Below are 27912 nucleotides of genomic sequence, written 5' to 3'. Positions count from 1 at the left end.
AAGAAGGAGGAGAGGCTCCTGACATACTGTGCAGAGCAAGGGACGGAGATGGGGGTTGATATCTGGGAGTCCTTCTCCTCCCATGGTGTACAGGTCTCAGGTGAGCTGGGGTAGGGTGGGGACAGGTGGACACCAGCTTCTGTCTCAGGATTGATTGCTTCTGGCTGCTGTGTGAACTTAAGACGGCAGGGTGCAGGCACACTCACTGTTCACCACCACTGTGTGTGTCTCTCACACTCACTCCCTATTACACGCTTCCCCCCACTCACACACTTTGTTCTGTGGGCTTCTTGTGTATGTGTTCAGCAACGTCAGTTTGGCTGATAGGGCAGTTGAAAAGCAGCTGTCAATCTAGTAGGATGCCCATGGAAGGATGGGATTCAGAAACCTTCCTGTGTAATGCTGTGCTTGTCCCATGAGGCATTGCAAACCCTTCCCAAAGCAGTGAAAGCACCCTGCGTGCAGTTGCACAGTTGGATAGCTACCCATGCTGCACTGCTTCCTGTGTCAAAGCAAGAGCTGGTAGTGTGAGTGCACTCCCCTGACACAAGAAGCATGGTGAGGACATGCAAAAGAAGTTTAATTATAGCAGTGGCTGTATGCTGGCATAACTTGTGTCAACAAACTCTAGTTTAGATAATGCCTTAAACTATGTATACGCTAGAGAGCTTACAGCAAGGAAGCTGTACTAACACAGCTGCGCTGTTATAAGATCTCTAGTGTAACTGCTCTATGCCAATGAGAAGGAGTTTTCTCCCATCGACATAATTAATCTACTCTCCAACAAGCGGGGGTAGCTATGTCAGAGGGAGAAGCTCTCCTGCTGACATAGTGCTGTCCACAGTGGCGCTTATGTCGGTGTAACTTATGTCATTCAGGGGGTGGCATATTCACACTCCTCAGGAACATAAATTATACCAACATAAGTGGTGTTAGTAGACTCAGGCTACGTCTACACCGTATGCACTGAAAAATCAATACACTCTAAATTGGTACTGAAGTTAATGAACTCCAGAAGACAATGATACAGTTGCAGCTATTTTTTTAGGCTAGATGCTGAAACTAAGGAGAACTGCGGGAAGGGTGGGGTGGAATCCATTATTTATTACATTGTCAGCTCTTTGGGACAGGGATTGTCAAAATGTTTATACAGCACCTATCAAATAAGGCCTTTACCTCATCTGTAGCTAGAGTGACTCTCTGCTGATTTAACTGAAGTCCTGAGGAAAATCTGAGAGGGTTCCCTTGTATATTCCTCATCACTTAAGATGGTATTGACAACTCAAGGGTCAATAGGGGTTTTTGTTTTGTTTTTGGCTACAGGATAATATGTATAGCAAGAGAGAATGGTTTAACCACAACATAGACTATGTATATTACTTATTCCTGGGATATGTTTTGTGATATTTAATGTTGAGAACTTTAATGTTGATTTCTGGTGATGACAGCTTTAAAGAAAGAGACTTCAATAAGGGGGAGAGCATGCACACCTCTTCAGATGACAAATGTGAGAAATGGAAACCCTAAATACGTGGATAGTTCTCTGAAAACATCCACTCGATGTGCAGCGGCAGTCAAAAAAGCTAATAGAATGTTGGGAATCATTTGGAAAGGGATAGATAGGACAAAAATACCCTATTGCCTCTTTATAAATCCATGGTATGCTCACAGCTTAAATACTGAATGCAGATCTGGTTGCCCCATATATATAAAAAAAAAAAGAGGTATTGGGATTGGAAAAGGTATAGAAAAGGGCAAATAAAATGAATAGGGGTATGGTAAGGCTTCCATGTGAGGAGAGATTAATAAGAGTGGAACTTTTCAACTTGGAAGAGAGATGACTAAGGGGGAATATGATAGAGGTGTATAAAATCATGACTGGTGTGGACAAAGTAAACGAGGAAGTGTTATTTACTCCTCATAACACAAACTAGAGGTCAACAAATGAAATTAATAGGCAGCAGGTTTAAAACTAACACGAGGAAATATTTCTTCACACATCACATAGTCAACCTTGGAACTCCTTGCCAGAGGATGTTCTGAAGGCCAAGACTATAACAGCGTTCAAAAAAGAACTAGATAAGTTCATGGAGGATAGGTCCATCAATAGCTACTAGCCAGGATAAAGAGAGATTGCTGTTTGTCAGAGGCTGGGAATGGCCAACGGGATGGATCACTTGATAATTACCTGTTCTTTTCATCCCCTCTGAAGCAGCAGGCACTGGCCACTGTCAGAAGACAGGATATGGGGCTGGATGGAATATTGGTCTGACCCAAGTATGGCCATTCTTAAATTCTTAAACATCAGCATTTACTGTCTGTTGCACTACAGTACTTACTAATTCTGACTTATCTGCTACCAACTGTAGGGCATACACAATTTCCCAAAGGGTACTTAAAATTAACAGTACTCTTAACTGGAAGCATGGGTTAGGATTCAGGTGTTAGATCCTATGCATTGCTGTAAATGTGAAAATAATACATTTTAACAGAAGAATAGCATACCGTGAGTGGAAAGTGGCTGGACTTGAGCTGCCAGTGCTTGGAATGTTGGGATGAGAAGGTTCCATGGCAGTTGGGATTTGGCAGTTGGGAGTTCAACTGCCTGTGCTTGAATACAAGAATCTGCAATCCCTGTCCCCAGTCTACAGAGATAATTTGGATTTGGAAGTGAGGGGAGTGACTGTGGAAGTTTAAGGAGATTAATTTGGCCCAGTAAATCTAGAATAGGGAATGTAAAAGAGTGAAGTCATAAAGTCAAGGACTTAACGTACATCTACATTGCACAAATCTTACAGCAAGTTGTAGTGTACACACACCGCACACATCCCCAGCGCAGGTATAAATAGCGATGTAGACTGCTCTACTGCTGAGGTGAGTAGCATAAAGACAGGCCTGAATCTTGTGGGGAGGTACCCTATGTGGCTATCTACACTGTCAAGCAGTGCCTCCCCCTCCGACACCACTGTTTTTAGCAGTATAGTGTCCTGCTCCTGGAGCCTTTCACCACTGCAGGGAAATGCTTTGGCAGTAGGGAGGTTGTGGGGAAAGGCTCCAGCAGCTTCTCCTACCATCTGTAGCTACACACCACTGTAGGTATGTCTACATGGCCATTAAAAACCTGTGGCCCGGCAATGGCAGCTGGCTCAGAATAAGGGGCTGTTTAATGGTGGATTTGGGCTGGGGCTGAAGCCCAGGCTCTAGGACTCTGCGAGGTTGAAAATCCCAGCGGCCAGGCTTGGGGAGCCTGAACCTCTACACTGCAATTAAAGAACCCCTTTAGCCTGAACCTTGCAATCCCAAGTCAGCTGGCACAGGCCAGCTCTGTGGGTTTTTAATTGCAGTGTAAACATACTAAAGTGGACACAGCTTGTTTTTCACTGCAGCGTGTAAACTCCCCGTAGCCTACATGCTGCTGCCAGGGGAATGCAGTATAGACCTAGCCTTAGGGTGAATTAAGGAGCTGGTAGTGAACAATAAAATAAGCCATAAATAAATCAGAGGACAAACACCCAATGATGCCAGAATGGTGCTGCTTGCTAGGAGCAGGCCTGGTAAGGGTCATGGTGCAGAGCACCAGAGCAGACAGCCCTGCTCCCTCCTGCATGCCATCTCCCAGCTCAGGACCCTCAGTGACAGGAGATAAAGTCGGGTGAATGGAGCTAGTGTAGGTGGGTGTGCTGTGAGAGTGCGAGCAGGCTGGAGTGAGGGCAGCACAGCTCGATTCCCCTGCCAAGCTCATCTCTGCAGCTCTAGGGCCACCACTTTCACACGTGGCCACTGCCTGGATGCCCTGCCTACCCTGATGCCCTTTGAAACCTGACCTTTTTCAGAGCTCCTAGAACTCCACGTGAAGATGCCCGAGGGGCAGGTGCACGGCAGCTCTGTTCAACCTGGGACAACACAAACCAAGGAACCCAGAGTCGGTGACTTTATATATATATGGGTCTACAGCTCAGGCTAGACGGATGGCTGGGGCCAGACCCCAAGGCTACTCTGACTGGAAGGGGGGAGGGGGCGGAGCCAGGCCCCCTCACGCCCAGGCTACCCTGACTGGAAGGCGGGAGGGTGAGTGCTGGGGTATCAGCCAGCCTAGGCTACCTTGATGGGGTGGGGAGGCAAGAGCCAGGCTAGCCTGAGGGGTGAAGGCACAGCAGGCCGTACCAGTCGGGGCTGACCGAGCCGCATCGCACGGGCGCTGGGAGGGCGGGAACCGAACGCGAAGGGACAGCGAGAATGTACCTGCGCGTGCCGCCCAGCCCCCACGCCGGGGGCGGGGCAGCCTCTATCCGGCAGGAGGCGGGGTTGGGACTGGAGTCCGGGCCTACGTCATCAAGGCGTGTGCGCGTGCGCGGCGCCCAATGAGGCGGCGGCAGAGCAGGCGCGCGGCGCAGGCTTGAGGAATTATTCTGCTTGCTGCTGCTACAGCGGGGCCCGTCCGGGGTGTTTCAGAGACTCGGTGGGAGCCGAGCCGACGCCGGGGGGGTTGCTACGTGCAGCTGCTGCCCTGCCTCTGCTGCAGCCGGAAGGCGAGGAAGGAAGCAGCAGCCCTGAGTAGGAGGCGCCTCAGGAAGAGATCCGCAGCCGGGCCAGGCAGGCGCCCTCCCTCTCCTTGCTTCTCATCTCACCCGCTCCGGTGCGAGCCGCCGCTGCCGGAGCCCATGAGCCTGAACGAGCACTCGATGCAGGCGCTGTCCTGGCGGAAGCTCTACCTGAGCCGGGCCAAGCTGAAAGCGTCCAGCCGCACCTCCGCGTTGCTCTCTGGCTTCGCTATGGTGAGCGCTCCCCATCCTCTCTCCTGCTTGCTGGGCGGGCACCGGCCGCCGCACTCCTCGGGCGGAACCGGGATACGGGGGGGGGGGGGCAGCAATGCAGCTGGGTGCTGGGCCGGCACCGCGTACCTCCTCCCTGCAGGACGGCCAGCTGCCTCCTGGCTTTGGTGCCCCCACCGCCAGCCGGGTTTACATTCCCTTCGGTGCTAAGTGCCGCCTGTGCCCGCCCTCTGTGGAATCGGGCACTAAATCTATTGGGGTGTGCCGCTTACTTGTCCCTGCGGCAGTTCCTGGGCGACGTGGTGTGTCTGCCTCTAGCCCTCGCTGCATTACCGATCTCCATCGTGTCCTTGCCGCATTCCCCTGATAAATCCCTGGCTGGGTGGCTGGTCCCCATTTAAATGGGTCGTCTTAGCTCAGGTGCTTCCGCCTCAAGTGATTTGGGGAGAGCTGAATCCTGAACTGTCAGCACACCAGCCTGTGGCTCACTCCCTGGCTGAAGTTAAGCTGGAGGGGGAAGAATGAAGTCTTTGTTCATGAAGCAGGAGATGGGTTGGAGGAGGATTCAAACTGTTTAGGAGGATTTGCACATCAGCTGCTGCATGTCACCATTTTTTGCTTTGATTTATACAGTGGCTTCTTCCATAACTTAATGTCTTCCCTTCTTGGTTTACTAACACTGCCCAAAATGAGGAATTATTTTGCTCATGGGGTTTTTTATTCTGCTGGTTGGCTTACTGACTGCTTTGTTTTCCATTGATCCAAGAGTGAGCACATCTCTGGAGTATATTCTTTCCAGGTACAGTGGCTTCTCACAGAATGGGTTCATTGTAATCAGAATACAATCCATATGTTGCAGTGCATTGAAATAATTCAGGACTTCAATTCCACTTCATTGTAAACTTGGGGTTCCATATGTTCTAGACTGGGGTAACGTTTAACATATCTTGTATCTGCTTTAAAAAAAAAATTTCCATAACTTATTCTTCTAAAAAATCTTTCATGCATTTTTTTCAGACTGATTTTGAAAAGCAACAGGTTATTTACATGCATGCTTTGAACTGGCTTTTTTTTATACCACCTTATTTCATGTGAAAATGAATGTTCATATTAATTGCTATATTGCAGGTCTTCATTATTGGACAGATTATGGCCCTGAAATTGTATAAACAACTTCTATTCCTAACGTTGTCAGTGGCAGTTAAGAGCACAGTGCTGAGTACAGACAGGATCGGGCTCCTGAACAATACAACATCACTGTACTTAAGCTGTGTCTGCATTACAGCAGCACAGCTGCAGCACTTCACCTACACTGCTCTAGTATAGATACGTACTACAACAACTGAAGGGGCTTTTCCGTTGCTGTAGTAATTCCACCCCCTTGAGAGAGCTCGTAGAGAGGTCGACAGAAGAACTCTTTTGTCAACCTAGGATGTCTATGCTGGAGTCTAGATCAGCTAAGCAGTGTAGGTAGGTTGACCAAAGCTTTAGGTGTAGACAAGGCCGAAGGCCCCAATCCTTTGGATTTACACATGTCCTTAGCTTTACACATGTGAATAGTCCCATTCACTATACCACTATTCTGGGACTACTAATGTGCACAAACTTAAGTGGATATGTAAGTCTTTGCAGGCTTGAAGAGCTAATGTATCTTTAGGTCCAGTCTGTAGATGTCTTCTCGACAATCATGTACAGTAAGTCTCCCATCCTCCAATTAATTGTATGGATTGCTGTGCCCCATGTAGATTGCCAGGGAGCTCTGAGCTGTGGAGAAGTCTGACTGCACACAGCAGATTGTAGGATCAGAACCTAATGTTGCCTACCTCTTCTTCTTCTTCTTTTTTTTTTTTTTTTTTAAGTACCAGAATCTTTCTATTCCTGGTGTTTTTGCTAGAGCCCATTTCTTCTGTGTGGTTTTAAATTTAGTTTGGATTCTTTGGATAGTATTAGAGTGCTGTCATTCAAGAAGTGAAAAGCTGCTAAATGGCTCTTTAAATCTATCTTAAATAGCTCTAATACCTACTGCAAGACTCACAAATAAGAAAAAAAAACTATATTTACTTTATCTTTTTTCATTATAAAGGGACACTTCAGTGTAAAAATAGTACTTCTGTGTCCAGTATTTTCACCACTATTATATGTAATGCCTAAGGTTCTTATAACTGAATGAGTCTACAAGAACTTTTCCCTCTATGTTCAGTTTCAGTGCATTTGAGAGAATTTTGTGTATAATACATTTTGCTGTTTCCTCATAGAACAGGTCAGTTTCACTGATTGCCTGGTTCTTTTACACAGCCACAGGGAATAGAACATTTAACACACACAAGATGAGACTCAAGGGCAGGTGCAGTGTCTGGTTTTAAATTAAAAAATAAAAGCTGATTAGAATTCAAGTTGACTGTCCCTTTAACTGCCCATTATGCTTGTCATACAGGTTTCCAGTTGTGCTCCTGAATCTTACTTTTAGGAAAATCATGGCTTTTTAAATATTTATGATATAGATTCTTACTATCTTCTTTTTTTTGAGGTGCATATGTGCACATATGTGCATTTTATATTAACATAACATCCTGACCCTCAAAAGGTCCAGGGATGAGCTCCTAGGTAACATGGGAGATTTCTAGGGCCTGATCGACTCCTTTACAAACCATTTTCAAGACTTTTACACTTTGTGTAATTGTGGAGGCTTTCTGTCTATATTTTAGAAATGTTTTCTTATTTTTCTTCAGCACATTGTTTTGAAACAGCATCCTCACTTTATGTACCATTTTTCTGATTTAGTATATATTCTGGTCAGCTGGAACCATTCAGCTATCCTTAATCAGTGTAAGAACCAGACCTCTAAAACTCTGTATTTAGAAATGTGTTACATTTTCCAACAATGCTGAAAGAAGGGCACACAACCTTTGACTCTAAAACTCTGTATTAGAAACCTTTGACACGAGTATTATATTAGATTGTAAGCCATGAAATTGCTTTCATTTCAAATAATAACAAAATAACTCAAATTTGATATCAAAACAGAACAAAGTGAGTAGTGTAAAACAACCTGACGGTCAAATAAATGTCACTGTCATACTTCATGTCTAAAAACAGAATGCAACTCTTTAGGGGCATTGGTAGACTGGCATCCATTTGACTGACAGGCCACTGTGCTTAGAGCAGCAGCATATTTGAGTGAGTTCTCCACTGAGTACCATGCATCAGCCTGGTAGTTAAGCACAATTACACTGCAGCGTATTCTACTAAATACTCATGCCGATGAGACCAAATAGTTTATTTTGGCAATTTCCTGCATCCATATTTGATTGTAAAAATGATAGGTGATAATGAGAAAAAGAGCTTTACTTTCTACTGTCTTCTAGTTTGTATGTTTTTAAAAATAAGGGATTTAATATTGCAGATTAAATGAGTGTTTTAGAGCTGAAAGAAAATCAGTGTGAATTAACAGCAATACTACTTGTTTGTATCAGTAGCTCACTAGTACAGTCCTACTTTTATCCATTAATTGCTAAATTAGTTTAACTATATGCAGTGATGTAATTATGTGCAATATGGGCCACTAAAAGTGATTCTTGGATATAAAGGGGTGATCTCCTTAAGTCTCATTCATTTCCTGGCAGTGACTTCTTTGTTGACACTGCACGTTGTCCTGTAGTTGCAGACTACTGGTTTCATTTTACCATAGTAACTCTAGGAAAAAAACTCACTTGTGAATTAATAGAATTGGGTTACTCAATAGTGAAAAATGTTAAATCTGAATAGTCAGTGCATTTTAACATTTGGGAAGTTGCCCCTCTCAAAATCTATTTTGCCATTGGGACTCAACCTTTGACTCCATTGCTTTGCTGGTACAAGGCTTGTTTACACACTGAGGTAATGCATCTCTACAAGGGTATGATTTCTAAAGTGTATTAATATGTTGCATGCCAATAGGTCCATGGAGGCCCTGCTGTTACACTTTAACGTAGTAGTGTTTCAAACAGTACTATGTTGAAGTCTACTAGGGAACCTCTTAGTGCATACCATCCCAGGTCTATGTGGACCAATTAATGCATAACACGTTAGCATGCTTTGGACATCACACCCCCACAAAGTGCATAGCCCCATCATGTAAACAAGCCTATAGAGTAGTGCTCTAATTGGGAAACCCTAATCTCCCTATTAAGAGAGAAGGGCACTTAAAAAGGAAGGGGAGAGGGAAGAAAAATATAAATGCTTCTTATTGTATTTAATCTTCTAATCTGTATTTGGCAATTTCTATATTTAAAAGAGTAGGGGCTAAACGCTGCCTTACTTATATCCATGCAACCCCACTAGCTCCAGTAAGGTTGTACAGGTATAAGTGCAGGCACAATTTGGCCTCCAGCATTAGACCATTATACCAGTAAAGCACTTGTTAACCTTGGGTCTGTGGGTTTTTTTAATTTAAAAGCAGTTAAGTATAATTGCTTCCACCTTTGGAGAGGAGGGAAATGGGCACAGAGAAGCTAAATGACATGCCAAGGTTACACAGTGAATCAGTAGGCAGAGTCAAGAATAGAACTTGGATCTCCTGACTCTCATTCCCAGGCCTTATGCACTGGACCACACTGCCTTGCTAAACAGCCCTTAATTCTTTAGCACTAACTGAATGCATGCCCACTATACTAAATTCATACTAAGTGTGGACAAGTAGCAGTTATTCACTTGATGATAGTGAATGGCAAACAGGCATCCAGGGATAAATCTTAATACAGCTAGCCTGGTTAATTGGACTGTGTTTAATCAAATGGATTGTGCACTAATATAAATGTAGTTCAAGAGTCAGCTGTGTATATACAAATTAGAATTTGCAAATGCTCAAGTCAGGTTTCAAATTCACAAATGCCCTGTATCTGCAGTGGTGGTTGCTAAAAGCCTCTTTTTTGTATATTAACATCATTCTGTGTCAGTGTTATCTCTCCTGACTTGCAATGGGTGTACTAGTTTGAGAGAAATGTACACTCAGTTCTGATATTTGCAGACTGTAATTTAGAAACTGCATCACTGGAGTAGACCGAAGTATTTAGCTAGTCTAGCATCCTGTGTTACACTATGCCCAGTACCAGTGTAATGATTTGGGGAACCTATGTACAATTCTGATAGGCATTCATGGTATAGCAATTTTCATAACTATCTGTGTGCACCCACCATTGCATCCCGGTACACTGGTGTGTCGTCAGAACTGAGCAATCTATTCAGGGTGAAGCACCTTGGAACAATGGGTTTCTCTTCCCTTGTCTGAAGGAGTGGGGCTCTATGTGGAGAGTGGAAATTCTCCAAGCAGGACAAAGATGAAGGCAACAGAGCAGGATGATATAAAAGGATTTGCTGGTGGAAGGCCTAGAGAGACTCCTAAATAGGAAGGAAAGGGAGGGATCAGCCAAGGTTGGATGAAGCAAGCTTGTGGCATAAAGATTCCATGTCTCAGAACCCAAGCCATGCACTGCAACCAGAAGGAACTCAGCTGGCACCAAGCAGTGCTGACCTCAGCCTGAAGAGTGCCCTGCAGAGGTGAGGAAACTGAGGCAGGGAGATGCATGCAGAGCTTATTAGTTTTGTGGAGACTTGTATTTCTTGTGCTATAAAGAGAGCAGTGGTTCAGAATGATATGCTGAGTCTGTCTGTATATCAAGCACTTACATTCAATCACATGTGCCCTTGAAGAGGTAAACCAGAATGCTCTTAACTAGTGGAGTTCTGGGAGAGGGTGTGTTTTAAGCAATTGGGGTGAGTCCAGTGGGCCAGTACTGGCTCCATAGACAGTGAGCTGCATGGTTTGAGCTCTCAATAGGGATTAACAGATTAAAGATCTGCACCCTGAGAATGTGCTGAGAGGCTCTAAGATAGGGACAGTGCCTGGGCTCCTTTCCAATGCTGGAGTCTTAAAACCCACAGGATTCAGTAGCTGGATCACCTCACAATGCTCTGGTGAATGGCCAAGAGGGGACACTCAGCTAGATCTGTGACATTCAGATATTTAAGAGGAAGTTGTTGGGGCAGCCTTATGATTTGTGGAGCCACCAAACAAGAGCAAAGACCCAGATTGCTGGAAGTGGAGAGTTAGATTGTGAGTTGCAAGTGTCTGCCTGGGGCAAGAGTAACCAAGCAGTTACTTGCAGTGACCTAAAGACGAACAGAGAGCTCAGGGGGATTGGGACTGTGCCTTCTTGCTGAGTTATCATGTATGAAGAAGACCCGAAAGCTTTTTACGTTTTTTTAAAAAGCTTTTTTGTACTTGTCTTTACTGTAGCCTGGGAGGTTCTGGCCTTGTCTACACTAGAGAAATTTGGCTAAACTTACCTATCATTGCTAACACGGTTTCACCTCCATTTGTGTTGGCAGTGTTAGGAGCCTTGGTGTAAACAGTTTGCTGGCATTTAAAGTACAATGTCAGTTAGATCTGATTTGAGTTGTATTGGAGGATATGCTGCTTCTAATACCAATAAGTACAGCAGTTGTATCAATGGGGATATTTTTTAGTGAAATCCTCAAATTTAGAAAGGGCTTTAGGGACTGAGTTTTAAGCTAGTCTGTGTCTGTTCTGCCACATTCTCCTGTTGTTACTCTGATACAACTATGGAAAGGAACATTAACTAGTATTTAGTGCATTTGACATGCTGTGTGAACTAAGTCAAGACAGCTAGTATCTGTGCTTTGGTTTCTCCTTTTAAAATGCCATACCACCTACCTCACAGGGATTGAGGGTTATTTTTTCTAAAGTGCATTGAGATATTTGAGTTAAAGGTATAACATAAGTGCATGTAGTATTCTAGTCAGGGCAGCAAGGGATCTGGTGTTTATGAATCAGCTTAGATGGGTATGAGGTTGGATGTGACATTAGATAAAATTGAAGGTCCCTCAGATGGGAAAGGATTTCTAAATCTGATTAGATAAAATTAAATACATATTTTACTTTTTACAGCCACGTAGCAACCTATGGTAGTTAGACTGGATGTAGGAGAGTTCTGTGCACCTACCTGAATGCTACAGCCAAAACTAAGAGCCAGGTATCACTATAGGAGGGATGTTTGAGCTAAAGATGAGTAAGAAGGATAATGGTGCTGGTATACCTAGGAATTGTAGTGTGCCACGTGGTTTAGATGATTATCAACCATTTAGTTCTATTTGTTTTAAAGGATTGTTTAATCTTGCAGCATTGTTTCTAATTTCCTTTTAAAATCCTGAAAACTTTTACTGTTAATTTTCTTCATCTTTGTCAAATATGTTACCATGTACCGTGTTTCCAATGTCACAGGTCATCATAGCTTAGCTTTTTATTGTGGATGTTGGAGAGTGTCACTTGCTGCATAGTAACTGTCAACATTGTATTTTGTTGTGTTATTCCAAAACAAAGGAGCCTGTTCATTAACAGGACACAGTCAAGTTAAAAGTATATAAATATCATCATCCAGTGCCAGTTTTACTATTCTTTAGTATATTTAAACTGGAAGAACTTTTAATCTGACTCCTCCTTCAATTGTGTGGTTAGTTTAGGTTTTATATATCACCCTGCTCGGACAATTAAAATAGGCTGATCAAATATCACATCTTAAATTGTTTCATTGTCAGATGATCGTGCGCTAGTGGTGGTATTTGGATTGCACATACTATGGGAGAATTCTTTAAATCCAAACAGTTGTTGAAATAAAAAAAACTTGAGAACTTCTATTCATAGGTTTTGTAAAGCTACCTTAGCCTAAATTGTGAACTTAAATTATTGTAACAGGATGATTTGTGGTTGTCCAGTAGGGAATGTCCTTCAGATTCTAAACAATGTCATTGACCCTCTTGAATGGATCCAGTGTTACAAGCTGTGACAGTATTGCCATGTAATTGATTAGTATACAAGCTTACAAATCCAGAACATTGCAAGAGAAACATCCGCTCTTGCCTCTGAAATGTGGCAAATATAGCTTTCTGAATACTCCATCAGAGTTTTGATTTTATTATAATAGACTTCATCCAACAAAGATGTATTATCAAAATCCTTTAAGTATCTGTATTGCAGTTGTTTGTGCCCTATCAGGATCATGGCCCCACTGTTCTAGGTGCTGGGCAAACACATAGGAAGGGCATGCTCCCTGACCCATAAATACTACAATCTATTGTAAAGCCTTTCTTTACAGCAAGTCCTTTATTAAAGAGGTAATTGTTAGTTTTAAATATAAATAAAATAATCCTCAACTGCTGTATTTCAGTGAGTTGTAATAATATACTGCAGACCTAATTCTGTCCATCACCCCCACCCCGAGTCCACCTCCATTGCTCCAGCATAAAAAAGGCAGAACACAACTTTTGGGAATATCCCTTATGTAAAATGACTCTTCTGCTGGCATAGGGCCGGCAGAGCCAACCCTGTGTTCCCCTTTTGCATAACCCTGCCCTAGGGACATAGTGGGGTGAGGAACAGAAGCTGGATGGAGTGCTCTTGAGTTCAAAAGAGAACCATAGAATGGTGTCTAGATGGCCATGCAAGACCACTGTAACTTAGAGCAGAGAATTTGGAGGGTGCAAAGGATGGTACTTAGCCATTGTTGGGGTGGTGTCAGTATGCAGAACCCCTGGGGTACAGCCTGGGAACTGTGGAACCACTGGGTACTCTTATCCACTATTTAGCTTGGCGTGAGGTCTCCACCAGACTCTGGCTGGTGACACGCAGGCAGCCTCTCCAGACCTTATCACCGAACCCAACAGCAGGTGGCGCCAGACACCCAACTTATTGAATGAATGCTTTCCAGCCACTCTGGAGCCAACATAATAGAAAGGAAACTCCAGCTGGCTCCCCAGGCCAGGACCCCAAATCTATACCATCTTGCCCTGGTCAAAAAGCCTGACCAGTGAAGATTATTATCCAGTCCACCCTTACCTCAAGTGGAAGGAACATGCGCCAGCTTTTGTTACTGAGCAGAGTTTGTCTAAACCCTTCACTCAAAACACACAGGTTAAGATAAAAAATTAAACAAGTTTATTAATGACCAGAAAATAGATTTTCAGTGGCAAGTGTAAAGAGATTAAAAGTAGTTACCAAAAGAAATAAACCTAAAATCACAGTCTGAGTTCTACACACACTAGCAAGATTTGAATTGGCAATGTCTAACCCTTGTTAGCTGGTACAAGCAGTTTCTTAAACATAGACAGGGCAACCCAACTTCCCTGCCTAGGACTCCCCTCTCCCCTTTCAAAGTCCTTTTGTCTTCCAGATGACCCTTCAGGTGTTCTTTTGTATGAGAATGTAGCCAAGCTGTGGTGTCACTCCCTTTCTTTTATAGTATCTTCTAGCAAGCTGCAAGGATCGGGGCTTGTGACCTGTGGGGTCGTCCACATTGGTCAGTCAAGCCCCATTGGGAACCTGCTTCCTACATCAGGGGTGGCCAACCTGTGGCTCGCAAGCAGCATGCGGCTCTTTGCTCATACAAATGCGGCTCTTTGCTCATACAAATGCGGCTCCATCCATTGTATGGGGTGCCAGAAAGTTTTTACTTTCAACTGTGAAATTGACCAGCTGCCGCCAAAATTGACAGATCAGTGTGAATTTTCGGTGGAGGGTAAGGTAAATGTGACTCTTTGTGGTGTCTATAGCTATTTTTGGGCTCTTCGTCTCTGACTGGTTGGCCACCCCTGTCCTACAGTGAAGCCTTCAGTAAACCATTCCTGTTAGTGGAGTCTATTCTTGAATGGGTGAGAGAGAGCTACTAACACTATCTGGCCAATCCATTGTTGTTCCTGAAAGGCTTTGTGGGAGTTTCCCACCTTATAACATGTTCTAATAGCATGATCAGCAGTGTTTCAAAACCTCACATACAATGGTAGCACATACAATCCAAAAATATATTAATGTTCAGCAGATCAAGACTTTTACAATAATATCACACAAGGCATACCTTGCACAGGACATATAATTACATGACATTGAGGAATTTAGGGTGAGGGGGTGTTTTCAGATACAGGATGTCACAGGTGGGGATGCTACACGCATACACAAATGTTGTATTTCCTGCAAAGGGCAAGAAACAACATGGCCGTCACTTGCACTGATTATCTACAGAACAAAATGTATTAATTGACACTACCTTTTCAAGATGTACCTAATTTATGTATAGTTCTGTTTAACTCCTTGCAAAGACTACCAACATGGGGTTTTAATAATCTGTGTATTAGTTCTCTGTTGACAGTGCAGTATTAAAGATTTTCTGCTATCCTCAAACTTTATGTAGTAGTAAACCTCTTGAAGACAGGATTCTAGGTTAGATGGATAAATGATCTATTACAGGGTATTGTCTCCTGTGTTGAAAATTAATAGTAATGGATTCAGGGGACTCTGACTGATTATCCTTTCAATTTCTAATGAACATGCTTTTGTCCTTATGCTTCCCTGGCCTATCATGGGGCTTTGTATGAGCTCCTTACAATAACTCTTACTGAATGCGCCAGTCTTCCTAACTAGTGTTCATACCGATCTTTTAAAATAAAACAATCCACCACTTTTCTATTTAAATGTTTATCTCCATAAAAATAAGCACAGTCATGAAGACTGGTGAATGTAGAATCAGTACAGCTGTCCTTGAACATGAAAAGTGGGGGAGGGAGGAATCCTATTTTTAAATATTTTTGTAAACTTTGTTTATGCAACCTTACCTGATGAAATAGCCGGGGGCTGAAAGTTTGAATTTGGTATAGAAATAGCCCTCCTGGAAGTGCTTTTCAGTGATCTGTAGGAAATTGGATTTAATTTGGTGGAGTTATGAGACTTTGAAAATTATATACACTGTAGATTTCCTCTTCCCTTCCCCCCACTAACTCCGTGTGCAACTGAGGGAAGGATTCACCACACATGCATATGTGGCTAGATTATCTGTATAGTCCCATCTAGTCAGATATGTTACTGGATGGATACCTAGGGCTGAAGAGATTCCTGCAGATGAGGTGCAAGCAGATTGAAGGAAGGCTCTTACATAACTTGTGAACTCTGGATGTGCTTTCTGTGCAGCCTTAACTTTCTGATCTTAGGGTGTGTAACCATGCAGCCATAATGTTCCATTAACTCTTTTTTTCCCATGAAATGTTTCTGACGTGTTGGTTAAGGGCTTTGACCACCTAATTCTCCTAGCCTCAGAAGCCCTGGTTTATAAAGATATTTAGGTGTTGCTCCAGTCACTGTTGTAACTCCTGAGGCTTTGATATTCAATGGGATCTTGGCTCCTAAGTTCCTAAATCCCTTTTGAAAATGATGGTGTACTAAACCAGTTAGGCATTGTAGTGCTGAGTCCAGCAACACTTAAATACCTTTTAAAAATGTGGACCTTAATCTACTTCTTGCTTGAACATGTTTAAGGCACAAAGTGTTCACAAAGAATGGTGGAACAAGATCAGGAAGGGAGGAGATAGGAGAGCAGTCTTATTTGTTGGGTTGCATTGACAATTGTGCATTCAGATTTAACAACTTGGTGGCTAGCACCTCAAGTAACACCCCAGTCTGAGGTTGACATTGGATCTGTGTAGGAGGGGCTTTCCATATTACAAGAAATGAGGGGGGAAGGAAGGAGTCCTCTATAAATAGTTCATAAATAATGGAGATACACTTGTGTTAGTAGGGGTTTTTCTTTTCCTCTTCTATAGACAGTGAGGTCCAGTGATTGTGGACAGGGTCCAAATCTATTACTCAGTCAAAACCCTCTGGAAATAAATGTTTACTGCTCTCTTGTTAATACAAATGATAGCAAAAATCTGTTTTAGCCCACACCCCCACCCCTTTGTTGAAGCCTTTCTGTGATACCAGGATGCTCTGAACAACCCAACCCCACAGGCAGGGGAGTATGACAGTAGAGTTTGCTGACTTGAACCTTTGCCCCCTATACCTACAATTGATCTTTCTATTTTTTCCAAGGAAAATTTACTTTTTTTAATCTATGGGGTGTCTGTGATTAAGAATAAGACCCCCTCATTGCCAGTGGATGGCTTTTATGTGGGATGTGCACAAGGCTTCAGTTTGTCCATTAGTATGTTTCTTTCTCCCTCTCTTCACTGTCCAACCTGTGCTCCATTTTATTTTTTCTCTGCCCGGCCCATTTTCCTTGTGAATAACTTTCTGCATCGCATTCGGCTACGGGCAGGTGAAGGTGCCGGTTCCCGGTGCCACCACAGCTCACTCAGCAAAGCTCAAGCTCCATCTACAGTCTTCCTAGAGGAAGTGCCAGGGCAGGGCATTGGCAGAGCAGCTGCCAGGCTGGCAGTACATACCTTCGTGTCCCACCACGCCTCTGTCCAACAGGCACAGGAAGAGCTGTGCCGCAGGCAGCTCACCGCTAACTCCAGCCCACCTCCAAGGTACTGCTCGTTAGTCACCTATAGTGGAATGGACATGAGCAAGCACTCGAAGAAGAAAACAAGGTTACTTACCAGTAACTGCTGTTCTTTGAGATGTGTTGCTCATGTCCAATCCACAACCCACCCCTCGTCCCCGCTGCTGGAGTTGGCGGAAAGAAGGGACTGAGGGAGCGTAGGGCCGGCAGCACCTCATATACCGTGGCATGTGCGTGGGACTCCAGGGGGCGCCAGAGCCAGCCCTATGGGGTCTGCTAAGGGGAAAAAATGTTCTAGTAGCCATGCACAGAGGCGTGCACACACTTATAGTGGAATGGACATGAGCAATACATCTCGAAGAACAGCAGTTACTGGTAAGTAACCTTGTTTTCTAGACAGGAAAGTTGTTTCATGTGTTACAGTTGTGCTAGCAGTCAAGATTAGCCAAGACAGAACCATGGCTTTGCCTTCCCTTCTGTGTGAAATCATTCAGTATTTAACTAGGGGTTTTCAAAAGAGCTGAAGTTGAAGTCCCCAAATCCCACCAAATTTTAATAAGATTTGGGTGCCTAACACTTTAGACTTTTGAAAAATCCCAACCCCAAACTCCAGTAGTGTGGAACTCATTGAATTTTGTCCGTGGGCTGTATTTCCATTAATTTCAATGGGCTTTAACCAAGCCCTAAATGACATTAGGAAAAGTATCCACAAATGTTCATTTTGAAATGGGCTTAATACATCCATTTCCTTTTCAGAGTGAGTGAAAGGGAAAGCAGGGGAGGGAAGTGTTCTCTCACATCCTGCTTGTCAGCATGTGATGCTTATATCTAGCTTTATCACATTGCTTAAAAATGAAACTTCACCCACTATGCTTCCTTTTTGCTTAACAATTCCAAGTCAGCACTGAGGGGAAAGGAAAATAATTTAATTTCATGAGGTCCTTCCTGTTTCTGCAACCATGGAGTCTTTTCAGTCTTATTCCATTTGGTTGCCCATTCCTTTCCCAAATTACCCTCTCTAAATTCCATCAGTCCATCTGACTGGGAAAGATTGGACAAAATCCCTTTCCTCCCTTTGAAGCCCATCATTGGTGATCCATACTCAGGACCAGGTTGCTATTGACTGAGTTAAGGGTCTCTGCTCCCTTTTTGGAGCGCTCCTAGCCCATGAAGTATTGGTTGGGTATCAGTGGATCAGCCTTTGTGTGTTTGTGGTATTTCTTGCTTTTAATGACACCTTGATTGCTCACACAGGGGAGGTGTGAGCAACCCCTCAAGCATCGATGCTGAATTTGGTTTTTCAGGTCTTTATCTTTGAACAAAATTGGGTCTTTCCAGTTTTAGTAATCTTCCACATTGCCAAATGGTATCTGCCCATTTCAAAGGGAGCAGAGGGCTCCTCCTGACAGCCCTGCTGTTACTCACCTTGACTCCAGGATAATTCTTTCCTATGACAGCACCTGCTAGTCTGTCTGTCCAGCTGTCTCCAGCCTGAGGGAAAAGTCAGGAACTGCTAACAGGAGTCAGGTCATTATGTGCCTGGTTCACTCGTTGGGCTTTGAGAGAGCCAAAAATGAAGCTAATTAGTGCCACACAGGATGGCTTTAACAAGGTCATTACCTTGGTATCAGTTAAATTCATGTAATCCAAGAGGCTGAAACTTGGGCCTGTTTTTTTAAATGTATTGACATTAGCTGTAGTTCCTCTATAAAAGAGGACAGGCCCAAGTTTGCTCATAGTTATCACATGGCACATTTACTGTGAGCTGGAGGGGGCTACACCCTTCCTGCTCCTGCACTGAATTCTGGCTGACCTCCTGTAATGGCTGCAGTCCTGCTGAGTTACAGAAATCTCTGGGTTTGATACACAATCAAGGTTCTGTCTCCACAACAAAATTTACTGTATTAAGCAACCAGTGATCCAACCAATTTAAAAACTGAAATTTTGCCTTAGTGGATGGAACCACGGTCTAACCTGTTTAAATCAGATTACAAGGCATATCCTGGTTCTTTAACATGGTTTTTAGTGCACAGTTTGGTGCCAGCCACTTTGGCAAAAAACAAACAGTATTCTAACGTGATCATCCAACACAGTAACAGCTTTGTGGACTGTCTATAAATCTAATGCCCCTCCTTTCTGCAGCTTGTTTATTGCCACCTGACACACCATTCCTGCTGGACCAGGGACAGATTTAAAGGACTGTTTTGAATGTTGTTTCAGCTAACTCAGTTTCCTACAAGGTGCTAGTTTGCTGGTGAATATGGGCAAAGCCAGGCTGAAAACTGTTTGAGCGCTGCATCTTAAACATGGTTTCCCAACTCTCTGCAGCCTAGGATAAATTGATCCTAAATCAAAAAGAGGAAGACTATTTGTTTCACATCTCGTGTTTGATTTTAAGGCAGCTCTGTATGGTGTGCTTATGTGAGCACCCTAAATAGTTCTAGTGGGAGAGATTCTCTGCGCAAGAACAGAGGGTATTTTGGAATTCCTAATATTCCTGCCTCCTTCTGACATTAAATATTTTTAATCAGCATCACAGGGAAACTGACTAGCAGATGTGTGAGACTTCCTTTACATTGGAAGGGTTAATTTAAATACTGGATTCTTAAACCATTTTTTTTTTTTTTTTTTTTTTTTTTTTTTTTTAAAGCAGAGTCTTTATCACCCTTTTCCATTTGATGAAGCTTACTTGAAGTCTGGTTTGGTCATGTTAATCTTCCTTTAAGTATTAGCATAGAATATCTGAGCTGTCTTTAAGTCATGGAATGTTCTTGAGGCTAAAATAGAGTTGACAGCTAAGCTGTCAAATTTCAAGACAAGCACCAGTAAAGTAATAGAGAGAGAAGAAATTAGATTAATGTGCATGAAAATGAAATCCTTCACTGCGTAGTGAATATTAATGCTGTACGAAGAATACATCATCTTTGCTGCTGAACATGTCTACTATGCCCCAGCATTCTGTTCCATTCATTGGGATAGAAGAAGGGACCACCAGCAGTGAAGAAGAGGCATATAATGACTCCTGTCTAACCTGGTCAAGTTGAAGATTTTTTGCCTGTTGCCTAGATCTGAGCTCCACAAATGGCTACTCAGTAATAACTTGTACTTACGGTGTTTGAAAAAGTTTTTACAGATCAAAGCTTGCTTCATAGTCTGGGATAAAATAAATAGTGTGTATGTGGCTGGACATGCTATGTCTTGAAGTATTCCCTTCCATGCACTTGTATCTAAAATGTGAAACTTCTCACAGCTAAGAAACCACATTTTAAAAACTTTTATAACCTCGTAGCCCGTGTGATTTAGTTTACTACCTGGTTATCCTGTCAAGGGTCTATTGTAACATACATGAAACTAGCTATTGATCACATCAGATGATCAGCCATACTTACACTGATTAAAACTTTCAATGAAGGAAAGAAAAAAAAAAAAATTGGCAACTGACCTTGAATGCATGTTGAAACGTATTTGTGTAAAAGCATAGGTTGGTAAATGCGTCCCATGATCCTTTCCTGTTGAGTTGTGCCCTCAGACATCTCAATACAAATGTAATGAAACAGGAAATCTAATTTAGTTTGATACAGCTAAGGGAAAGTGTCAAATTTTTGAGTGTATTTTGTTGCTACTTGTTATTGCTGTATTTTTTTTTTCCATTTCTAGTTTTTTGTTTCCATTGCTTGCTTTGTTCCAAGTACTCCACACTTTTATTATGTGAATAAGACTGATGCACTTAAAATTTATACAGTACTAAATACAGATTTTTGTCTGTATCACTAATGGGACATTATGAGGCAATATTTAGATTTAACTGGTAGGAGACACTAGTTCCAATTATTTCAGTGACTCTGAATATGAGAGAGCTAGTATCTCAGTATGTATTAATTTATCCCTGATGACTAGATAAATACATGTATTTACCCTCATAAGATTACTGTTCATTTGTTTCTGATTTAAACACATGCTGGCAAATTAATCAAGCTTCCTGACAAAGGAGACCAAAAGTTGCTTGCTGAAATGTTCTTGTATTTCTGCTTTACTCAAAAGTAACTGTGCTCTGTCTCAAAGCCAAATTTATCAGGATAACATATTTGTTTTTCAAGAGAATTGCCAGGATTAAAGTCTCTAAGCAACAGTATATGCTTGTAAGAATCCTCTGAAAGAGTTGCTTTTAAAATTTCCTCTCTTGCTAGGGACGCTTCTATATTGGATAAAGGAAGGGTTTGGATGGCCTACCAGGGATGATAAATCTAATAGAAGAGTTCACTTGAGGCTCATATAACATGAATGGAAACATCTTAATTCCATTTAAAGGAACATTGAATTAATCAATCCTTATGTGGTGGAGGCAAAGGAGAACTCTCTTAGGACCAGGGTGAAATCCTAGCCCTGCTGAAGTAAATGGCAAAACTTCCATTGAATTTAATGGGGTCAAGATTTCACCTCACATCCTTGGCCACTCCTAAGTGCTGCTTCAGTGATTATGCAGCTTTAAGGCATTCTGCCCTGGCAGGAGTAGCTGAGGATTTCCCTAACATAGAGAAATGCTAGATTGGTGTACGGCTGACATAGTCCTCGGCCAGCCCCTTCTGGCCCATCTGATGTAGGGGGTAGGAGTGAGTAGGGAAAAATTGGGGTGTACCCTGGCAATCCTAGTTAGCAGCATAGACCCTTGTATAGGTGGATAACAGCCCTCTTCAAATTAGATCAGGGGTTCAGCCTCTAGTAGTTTGGCTGTGCCCCAGACAGCCTCCAAGATCAAGGGAAATGAAGGTGGCCTAAAGCTACCCATGTCCACCTTCCCCAAGTATGCCAAGTGGTGCTCTAGGGCAGCACCTGAGAGTTCCTAGCTCCAAATCTTCACTCAAGGAGTTTCCTACAAGTCATGCAGTTTCTTCCTGCTCACCTACCGATTTGGAAGGGATTCCACCCCTTAAATCTGGATGTTGTGAGACCTGTTTTGGGCCATGGGACTTCTTTGAAAGACAGCATCTATAGGCATGGCTCCCTCGGCTCTGCAGTCCTCATGGTTCCTGCTGGAAGTTGTTCCACTGACTATACCCTTTGGGGATGGAGGATTGCAGCTATGCATGGTGGCAACCTGCTAGTTCATACAGTATTACTAATATGCTTAGACCTGAGAGGAGAATGCTGTGCTGGGGAGCTAGTCCTCAACTCTGTCCCATGTAGGTAGGAAATGGCTTTCTAGGTGTCTGGGGGCTCGAGGCAGAGTGTAGTGGAGATGCTGTTTTTTCTTCCAGCCATCCCAACCCTCTCCACTCTCCTCATTTGGCTATCCTTAGCATAGTGAAGCTCTCTATGATTTGGGCCCTGTGTCTCTTAGGGTACGTCTGCACTGCAATAAAAGATCTGTGGTGTGGGCGCGGTTGTCCTGGATGAGCTGACTCAGGCTTACAGGGCTAAAAATTGCAGTGTCAATGTTTGGGTTTAAGCTGGAGCCCAGGCTCTGAAACCCCAGAAGGGAGGTGAGTCTCAAAGCCCAGGCTTCAGCACAAATCCAAACATCTACATTGCAACTTTTAGCCCCGTAAGCCCAAGTCTGCAGAGACAGGTGCTGAGACCTGATCCCATGGGGTTTTTTACTGCAGTGTGGACATGCCCTTAGTCTGCCTATTCCTGCATTTGAGATCAGCAGGGGATGCATAAACTGACCATCCCTAATTTTGTCTGACTGGGAAACAAGGCGCTCACAGTGAAGTATTCCTACTTTTTTTTTTTTTTTTTAAAGAATTTGTTTCACTTCCCCTGTGGCCTAACAGAGCCTGAATATGTTGATCCTCAAGGCATGGCTGTCTTATGGAAACAAACTTGGACTTAGTAGGGCAGTTATTTTATTGGCATTAGCTGTGTTGTTTTTACTGACAATGTATCTCACAATAGGTGTAATTTAGAAACGGATTAAGTGAAATGTGGCCCATTGGATACCTCAGCCAACTAGGAAGATACACGGTATCTATATGCACTATTAAAGCCATTATATAGCTTAACACTTATTCAGTCCTAGGTTTTTACATTGTTTTGGTAGAAAACACAGTGAATGACATTTTTTATTTCCTTCATTAAATTCTTTCTTGTGTTAAGGTGCATTTGGATGCAAATTGGAATTCAATTACAATGCTGTTTGTGCATTTTTTAAGTTTTATTTAAATAAAAACACATTTAAATGTGCTGGATACATACATTTATTTTTTCTTATCAAAACATTATTGAATTTAAAACAACTGATTAGAGGAGCTATTATCTGTAGCTAGCGAATCAAAATGATATTCTGGTGACCATGTCCTTCAGTATTTTAGAACTAGTAGATCTGATCCTCAGACATTGACATTTTTGTTCCTGAATCTGAAGAGGAAAACCAACTTCTTTGCTTTTTCAAATCCCAGTTGGTTTCTCAACTTTGAATAAACTAATCATTGAACTGAAACAACAGAGAACATTCTCTGCACCTGGAGAAGAGGCTATTGCTGTCAAAAGCTGCTTCAACAAAGTCTAGTTCCAGGTGCTTAGCCAGTGACTTCTACCAGTTCAGTGTTTTAACTTTATTTTTAAAACTTTGGCAGCAAACGTGTACTGTCGGAATATTTTCTTATTCCATTCAAATTATTTTAATTGATTAAAATAATGTTAAGCCGAATATAAATTGTCATAATTTCAAATTTAAAATAAATAGTTTTTTTAAAAACCTATTTTGAATTGGTTTTAAATCAGATGTTTATCCACTCTGATTTAGACTTCCCTGCACAACAATCAGTAAGTGACATTTTCAAGTCTGTTTTCATTGTCCAGACGTAGTGAAGATTAAATTATCCTTAAAATATTGTATTGATCTAAAATGGGAATGTTTAAACCTGCTAGTTTTTTTTGTAAAGTGATAGATTTAATACTGAACTGTACTTTTAAAGACCTCTTCTTCCTTTCCAGGTGGCTATGGTGGAGGTTCAGCTAGAGGCAAACCATGTCTACCCTCAAGGTCTCTTGATAGCTTTCAGTGCCTGTACTACTGTGCTCGTTGCTGTTCACCTCTTTGCTCTCATGATAAGTACCTGCATTCTTCCAAATATAGAGGCTGTTAGTAATGTGCATAATCTCAACTCTGTAAAGGAGTCTCCGCATGAGCGTATGCACCGGCACATTGAGCTCGCCTGGGCATTTTCCACTGTCATTGGGACTTTGCTGTTCCTCGCAGAGGTGGTGCTGCTATGTTGGGTGAAATTTCTTCCACTAAAGAAGCACCCTCTTGATTCAGTCCATGACAACAATTCTACCATCACTCCAGGAGAGGCAGCAGCCATTGCCTCAACCTCTATTATGGTTCCTTTTGGATTGATTTTCATTGTGTTTGCAGTCCACTTTTATAGATCCCTGGTGAGTCACAAAACAGACAGGCAATTTCAAGAACTGAATGAACTTGCTGAGTTTGCACGACTCCAGGATCAGCTGGATCACAGAGGTGACACCTTGCCGCCTCCTGGCACCCATTTTGCATAAAACTGTACTTTGTTTAAAAATCCATTTTTTGCTTCTGCCTTGCTATGTTGACTCCTCCATGCATGAACTAGCTGGACTGTTGATTTTGTTTTAAAGAGATTTATAAGTACTGTGCTCATTTCTTATGGTAAAAAAAACCCCAAAACATAACATCTTGAACTACTGACATCTGAAGAGACTGATGTTGGGTGTGGCTGCACTGAGCATGCATCCCTCATCCCTCCTCTTATCTGGATTATTTCTTTTTAATGTTGAATGGGGAATTTATCAATGCGTAAGGGGAATTTAAAATGTAAGCCTTCGTATTTGTTAGGGGTGGGAGAGAAGCCTTATTTCTCTGTATTTGATGTTGGTGTTTGCTAGAAAGTATTGCTTGTCCAATACATGTTGCATGGCACAATATAAATTTACTTGGGACATGTAGTAATTAGCATTTGGTTTCAGTGCTAGTGCTGTGAACTCTAAAAGTCTGATGAATGGTAAAAATGAGAGCTTTACCACCTTCCCTTCCCACTCGCTCCCCCAATCATGTTTGTCTGCCAAATACTTTCTTTACTAATTTCTATAGCGCCTTTTGCCATGGCAGCTGCAAATTGTCTTACCCTCCAGATACCCATGACAGTCCTATTGCGATGTGGTATGAGCTGCATCTGTAGGACTGAGGCCCTAACTGTACTCTTCTTTGGGAAGAAAATTATAGAGAAAAGCAATACTTGCTTTAATGTTTGTGGGAGCAGATATGTTATCAGAAGTGATAAAAAAAAATTGCCTGTTTTCATTGAGGAAACATTTTAAAAAGAAAAAACTAGATGGAGAAACTACCACTAGATTTTCTTTTTTCTTGCTTGAAAACTTGCCGTTAATGGCTTTTCTCTAGCAATAACATACACTGGTAGAGACCTAACCACAATAGAACTACTGCTGTTCTTCCAAACCAAAGTAGCAATTATTTTATACTTTTTATATATAAAATATATTTTTGAATAAATTCTCAGATACAAATGATAAAAGGCACTTTGTCTGTGTTGGAATCCCAAGTGATTAGCTATGCCTTGATCTTGTTCATTAGAAAAATCTTCTGCTTGCTCAAATATTGTATTTAAGTCTTTAATATCTGACTACACAGGATTTTTGCTTCCAAGATATTCTGGAAGATCCTTCGTTGCTAAATACTTATTTATGAAAACAAATTATTTTTATTTTTAGTATTGCTTCTTAATTGTAAAACGTGCATGTTTTATAGAATGAAGCTACTGTTTTAGCCTCAAGCTATTGTGTCAAATTCTAACTTCTTCCTCAAGCAAAAACTCCCACTTGACAAGGATAGTAGGACTTGGCCTCAACTCCTTCAGAATTTGCATGACTCCAGATACATTAAAAAGGGAATTGTGGTTTTGGACAGCATGTCTCCTGCCTTCACTGAAGAATGGAAGTGGGTGGGTTAGTTGGTGAAAAATCTCTTTGAATCCAGAAACTACCAGTTTGTTTATATGTTCAGATCCCATGGAACAGAACTGGGATCTTGGCTCGTAGCTAATATTATGGAATGTAATTCTGTAATTTTGAGATGGTGTCATATTCAGCTGTGGCATAATAGGTGCTGTGCCTCTTTGACTTCAGTGGCGCCTACAGTGAATTTAGTCTATTATATCTGACCTCTTTACCAGATGAATTAAACATGCTTTACAAATTAAGGACCTAATTTTGCAAACACTGGCTCCTGAATGTAGTACTTAATAATACCAGCAGTCTCACTTCCATCAATGTGATTGACTTATTAGTGTAAGCACTTACACCCAATAAGATGTTAGTGAGGCTGGGCCCAAAGTGCAGTTTATATTCTGAAAAATGACTTTAAAAGTTATCAAAGTTCTATGGCTGTATTTCAATTACATTTTTGCACCTACTGTGTTCTCACAAGCAAAAAATAGTTGCCATCCCCAAAAACTCCTGAAAGTCAAACAGAAATTTTCTCCAGTTCTGACATTACCAGTTGTTTTTTGTTTTTTTTGCAGCTTAATAAGAATATAAATAAATAAAAATTAAATATAATAGTTAATGAGCAGAATTGCACTCACTGTTCCACAACTGTTTGTTCCTGCAGTACAAATGGGATCAAATTAGTACTAACTTTAGTTAGTAAAGCAGTATTCCAAAATGGTCATGAAAATTTACCAGCCTGAGCACAAAACCCAGTTATCTGTTTGCTGAGTTTTTTTAACAGTAGTAAATCTAAAGATACCTTATTTATCCTGGGAAAGTAGACTTTAGAAAGCTGTGATAAAGTAAGCAGATGTGACTCTATCCTTATGCATACTGGAGCAAATATCTTAAAAGGACACGATCAAGTTTAAATAAAATTATACTTCTCTTTGAAAGCTTTATCCCTTACAACTTATTTATAACTCTTAAATTACTATAGATGAAAGAGGGATAGAAAATATATTTAAAAATATTTTTTTCTACGTGTGTGTGGGGTAACTTTCATTGTTTCTCCCTGGATAGGTCACTTCCGCTATAGTACGAGAGTCTTTCACAAAGCAGCAGCAGAGGAAAACTTTTTAAAATTGAAAATATGGGTCTGTAAAAGTATGAGGTAATGGCACCGCATTAATTTATTTTTAAGCATTTTGGATTCCTTTTAAGTTAGTGTTGCTATTCATTTTTCTGAGCATAACTGCACTTTAAGCTTTTAGGCACAGCTCAAGTATGTATTTTCCCCATTCTTCAGCTGGGGAAATGGCCACAGAAGATGTGCCTTGTGCATGGCCACATTAATTGCTTAGCAGAGGCACAAATAAAGATCAGAAGTCATGATGTCAAGTTGGTTCTCTAAACACTAGAGTGCACTCGATTTTATTTTGATTCCTCGTTCAAACTAATGGTATTAGGCATTTACCTTAAACCGTTTAAACGCCAATTACTGTGTATCTTATATTTAGATATATTTTAAAATTGAAATAAAAATATACTTATGATTTGTCTTGTCACCAAGACATTTGGCAAACTTCTTGTTCTGTGACTGTCACTCATCTTACTGCATTTAGTTACACAATGCCCGCAATCCAGCTTCGTGAAGATTTCTTAAGTATTCAATGATTCATCATTCAGAATCTTCAGAGTAATATGATAAACAAGCTGCCAGGTGCAGACAAAACCTTTCCTGACTCCACAACTAGGCAAAAAGAGAATAATGGAGTCAGTGTCTTTCCTCGCCTTAACACTGCTTCATTCTTGAGACAAAGCCTGACCTTGATATTGTTTTCTACTCAGTTTTTTTGGGTTTTTTTTTTTTTTTTTAAGTAGGCTCTTAC

The 27912-nt window shown here is 41.8% G+C and overlaps 1 protein-coding gene across 2 annotated transcripts; it reads left to right on the top strand.

Moving 5' to 3' along the window:
* Positions 1–26976, top strand: LOC137147477 (calcium release-activated calcium channel protein 1). Of its 2 annotated transcripts, none has more exons than XM_067539603.1 (2): positions 1–100; positions 24032–26976. In XM_067539603.1, the coding sequence occupies exons 1-2, from the start codon at positions 83–85 to the stop codon at positions 24596–24598; spliced, it is 585 nt and encodes a 194-aa protein (XP_067395704.1). In that variant the 5' UTR covers positions 1–82; the 3' UTR covers positions 24599–26976. The 2 variants fall into 2 exon arrangements, with proteins under 2 accessions (XP_067395704.1, XP_067395703.1); XM_067539602.1 differs by lacking the exon at positions 1–100 and adding an exon at positions 4415–4775.
* The last annotated feature ends 936 nt before the right edge of the window (positions 26977–27912 follow it).

The sequence above is a fragment of the Emydura macquarii genome, unplaced genomic scaffold (genome assembly GCF_026122565.2).
Source record: "Emydura macquarii macquarii isolate MOO-44397 ecotype Brisbane River unplaced genomic scaffold, CSIRO-AGI_Emac_v2 contig_554, whole genome shotgun sequence".
Lineage (NCBI taxonomy): Eukaryota > Metazoa > Chordata > Testudines > Chelidae > Emydura > Emydura macquarii.
This window is presented reverse-complemented; position numbering and strand designations above follow the sequence as displayed.

Coding starts and splice junctions, on each gene's coding strand:
- LOC137147477 (XM_067539602.1), top strand. CDS start 4,662: ATGAGCCTGAACGAGCACTCGATGCAGGCGCTGTCCTGGCGGAAGCTC. Junction 4,776..24,031: donor TGCTCTCTGGCTTCGCTATG/GTGAGCGCTCCC, acceptor CTTCCTTTCCAG/GTGGCTATGGTGGAGGTTCA.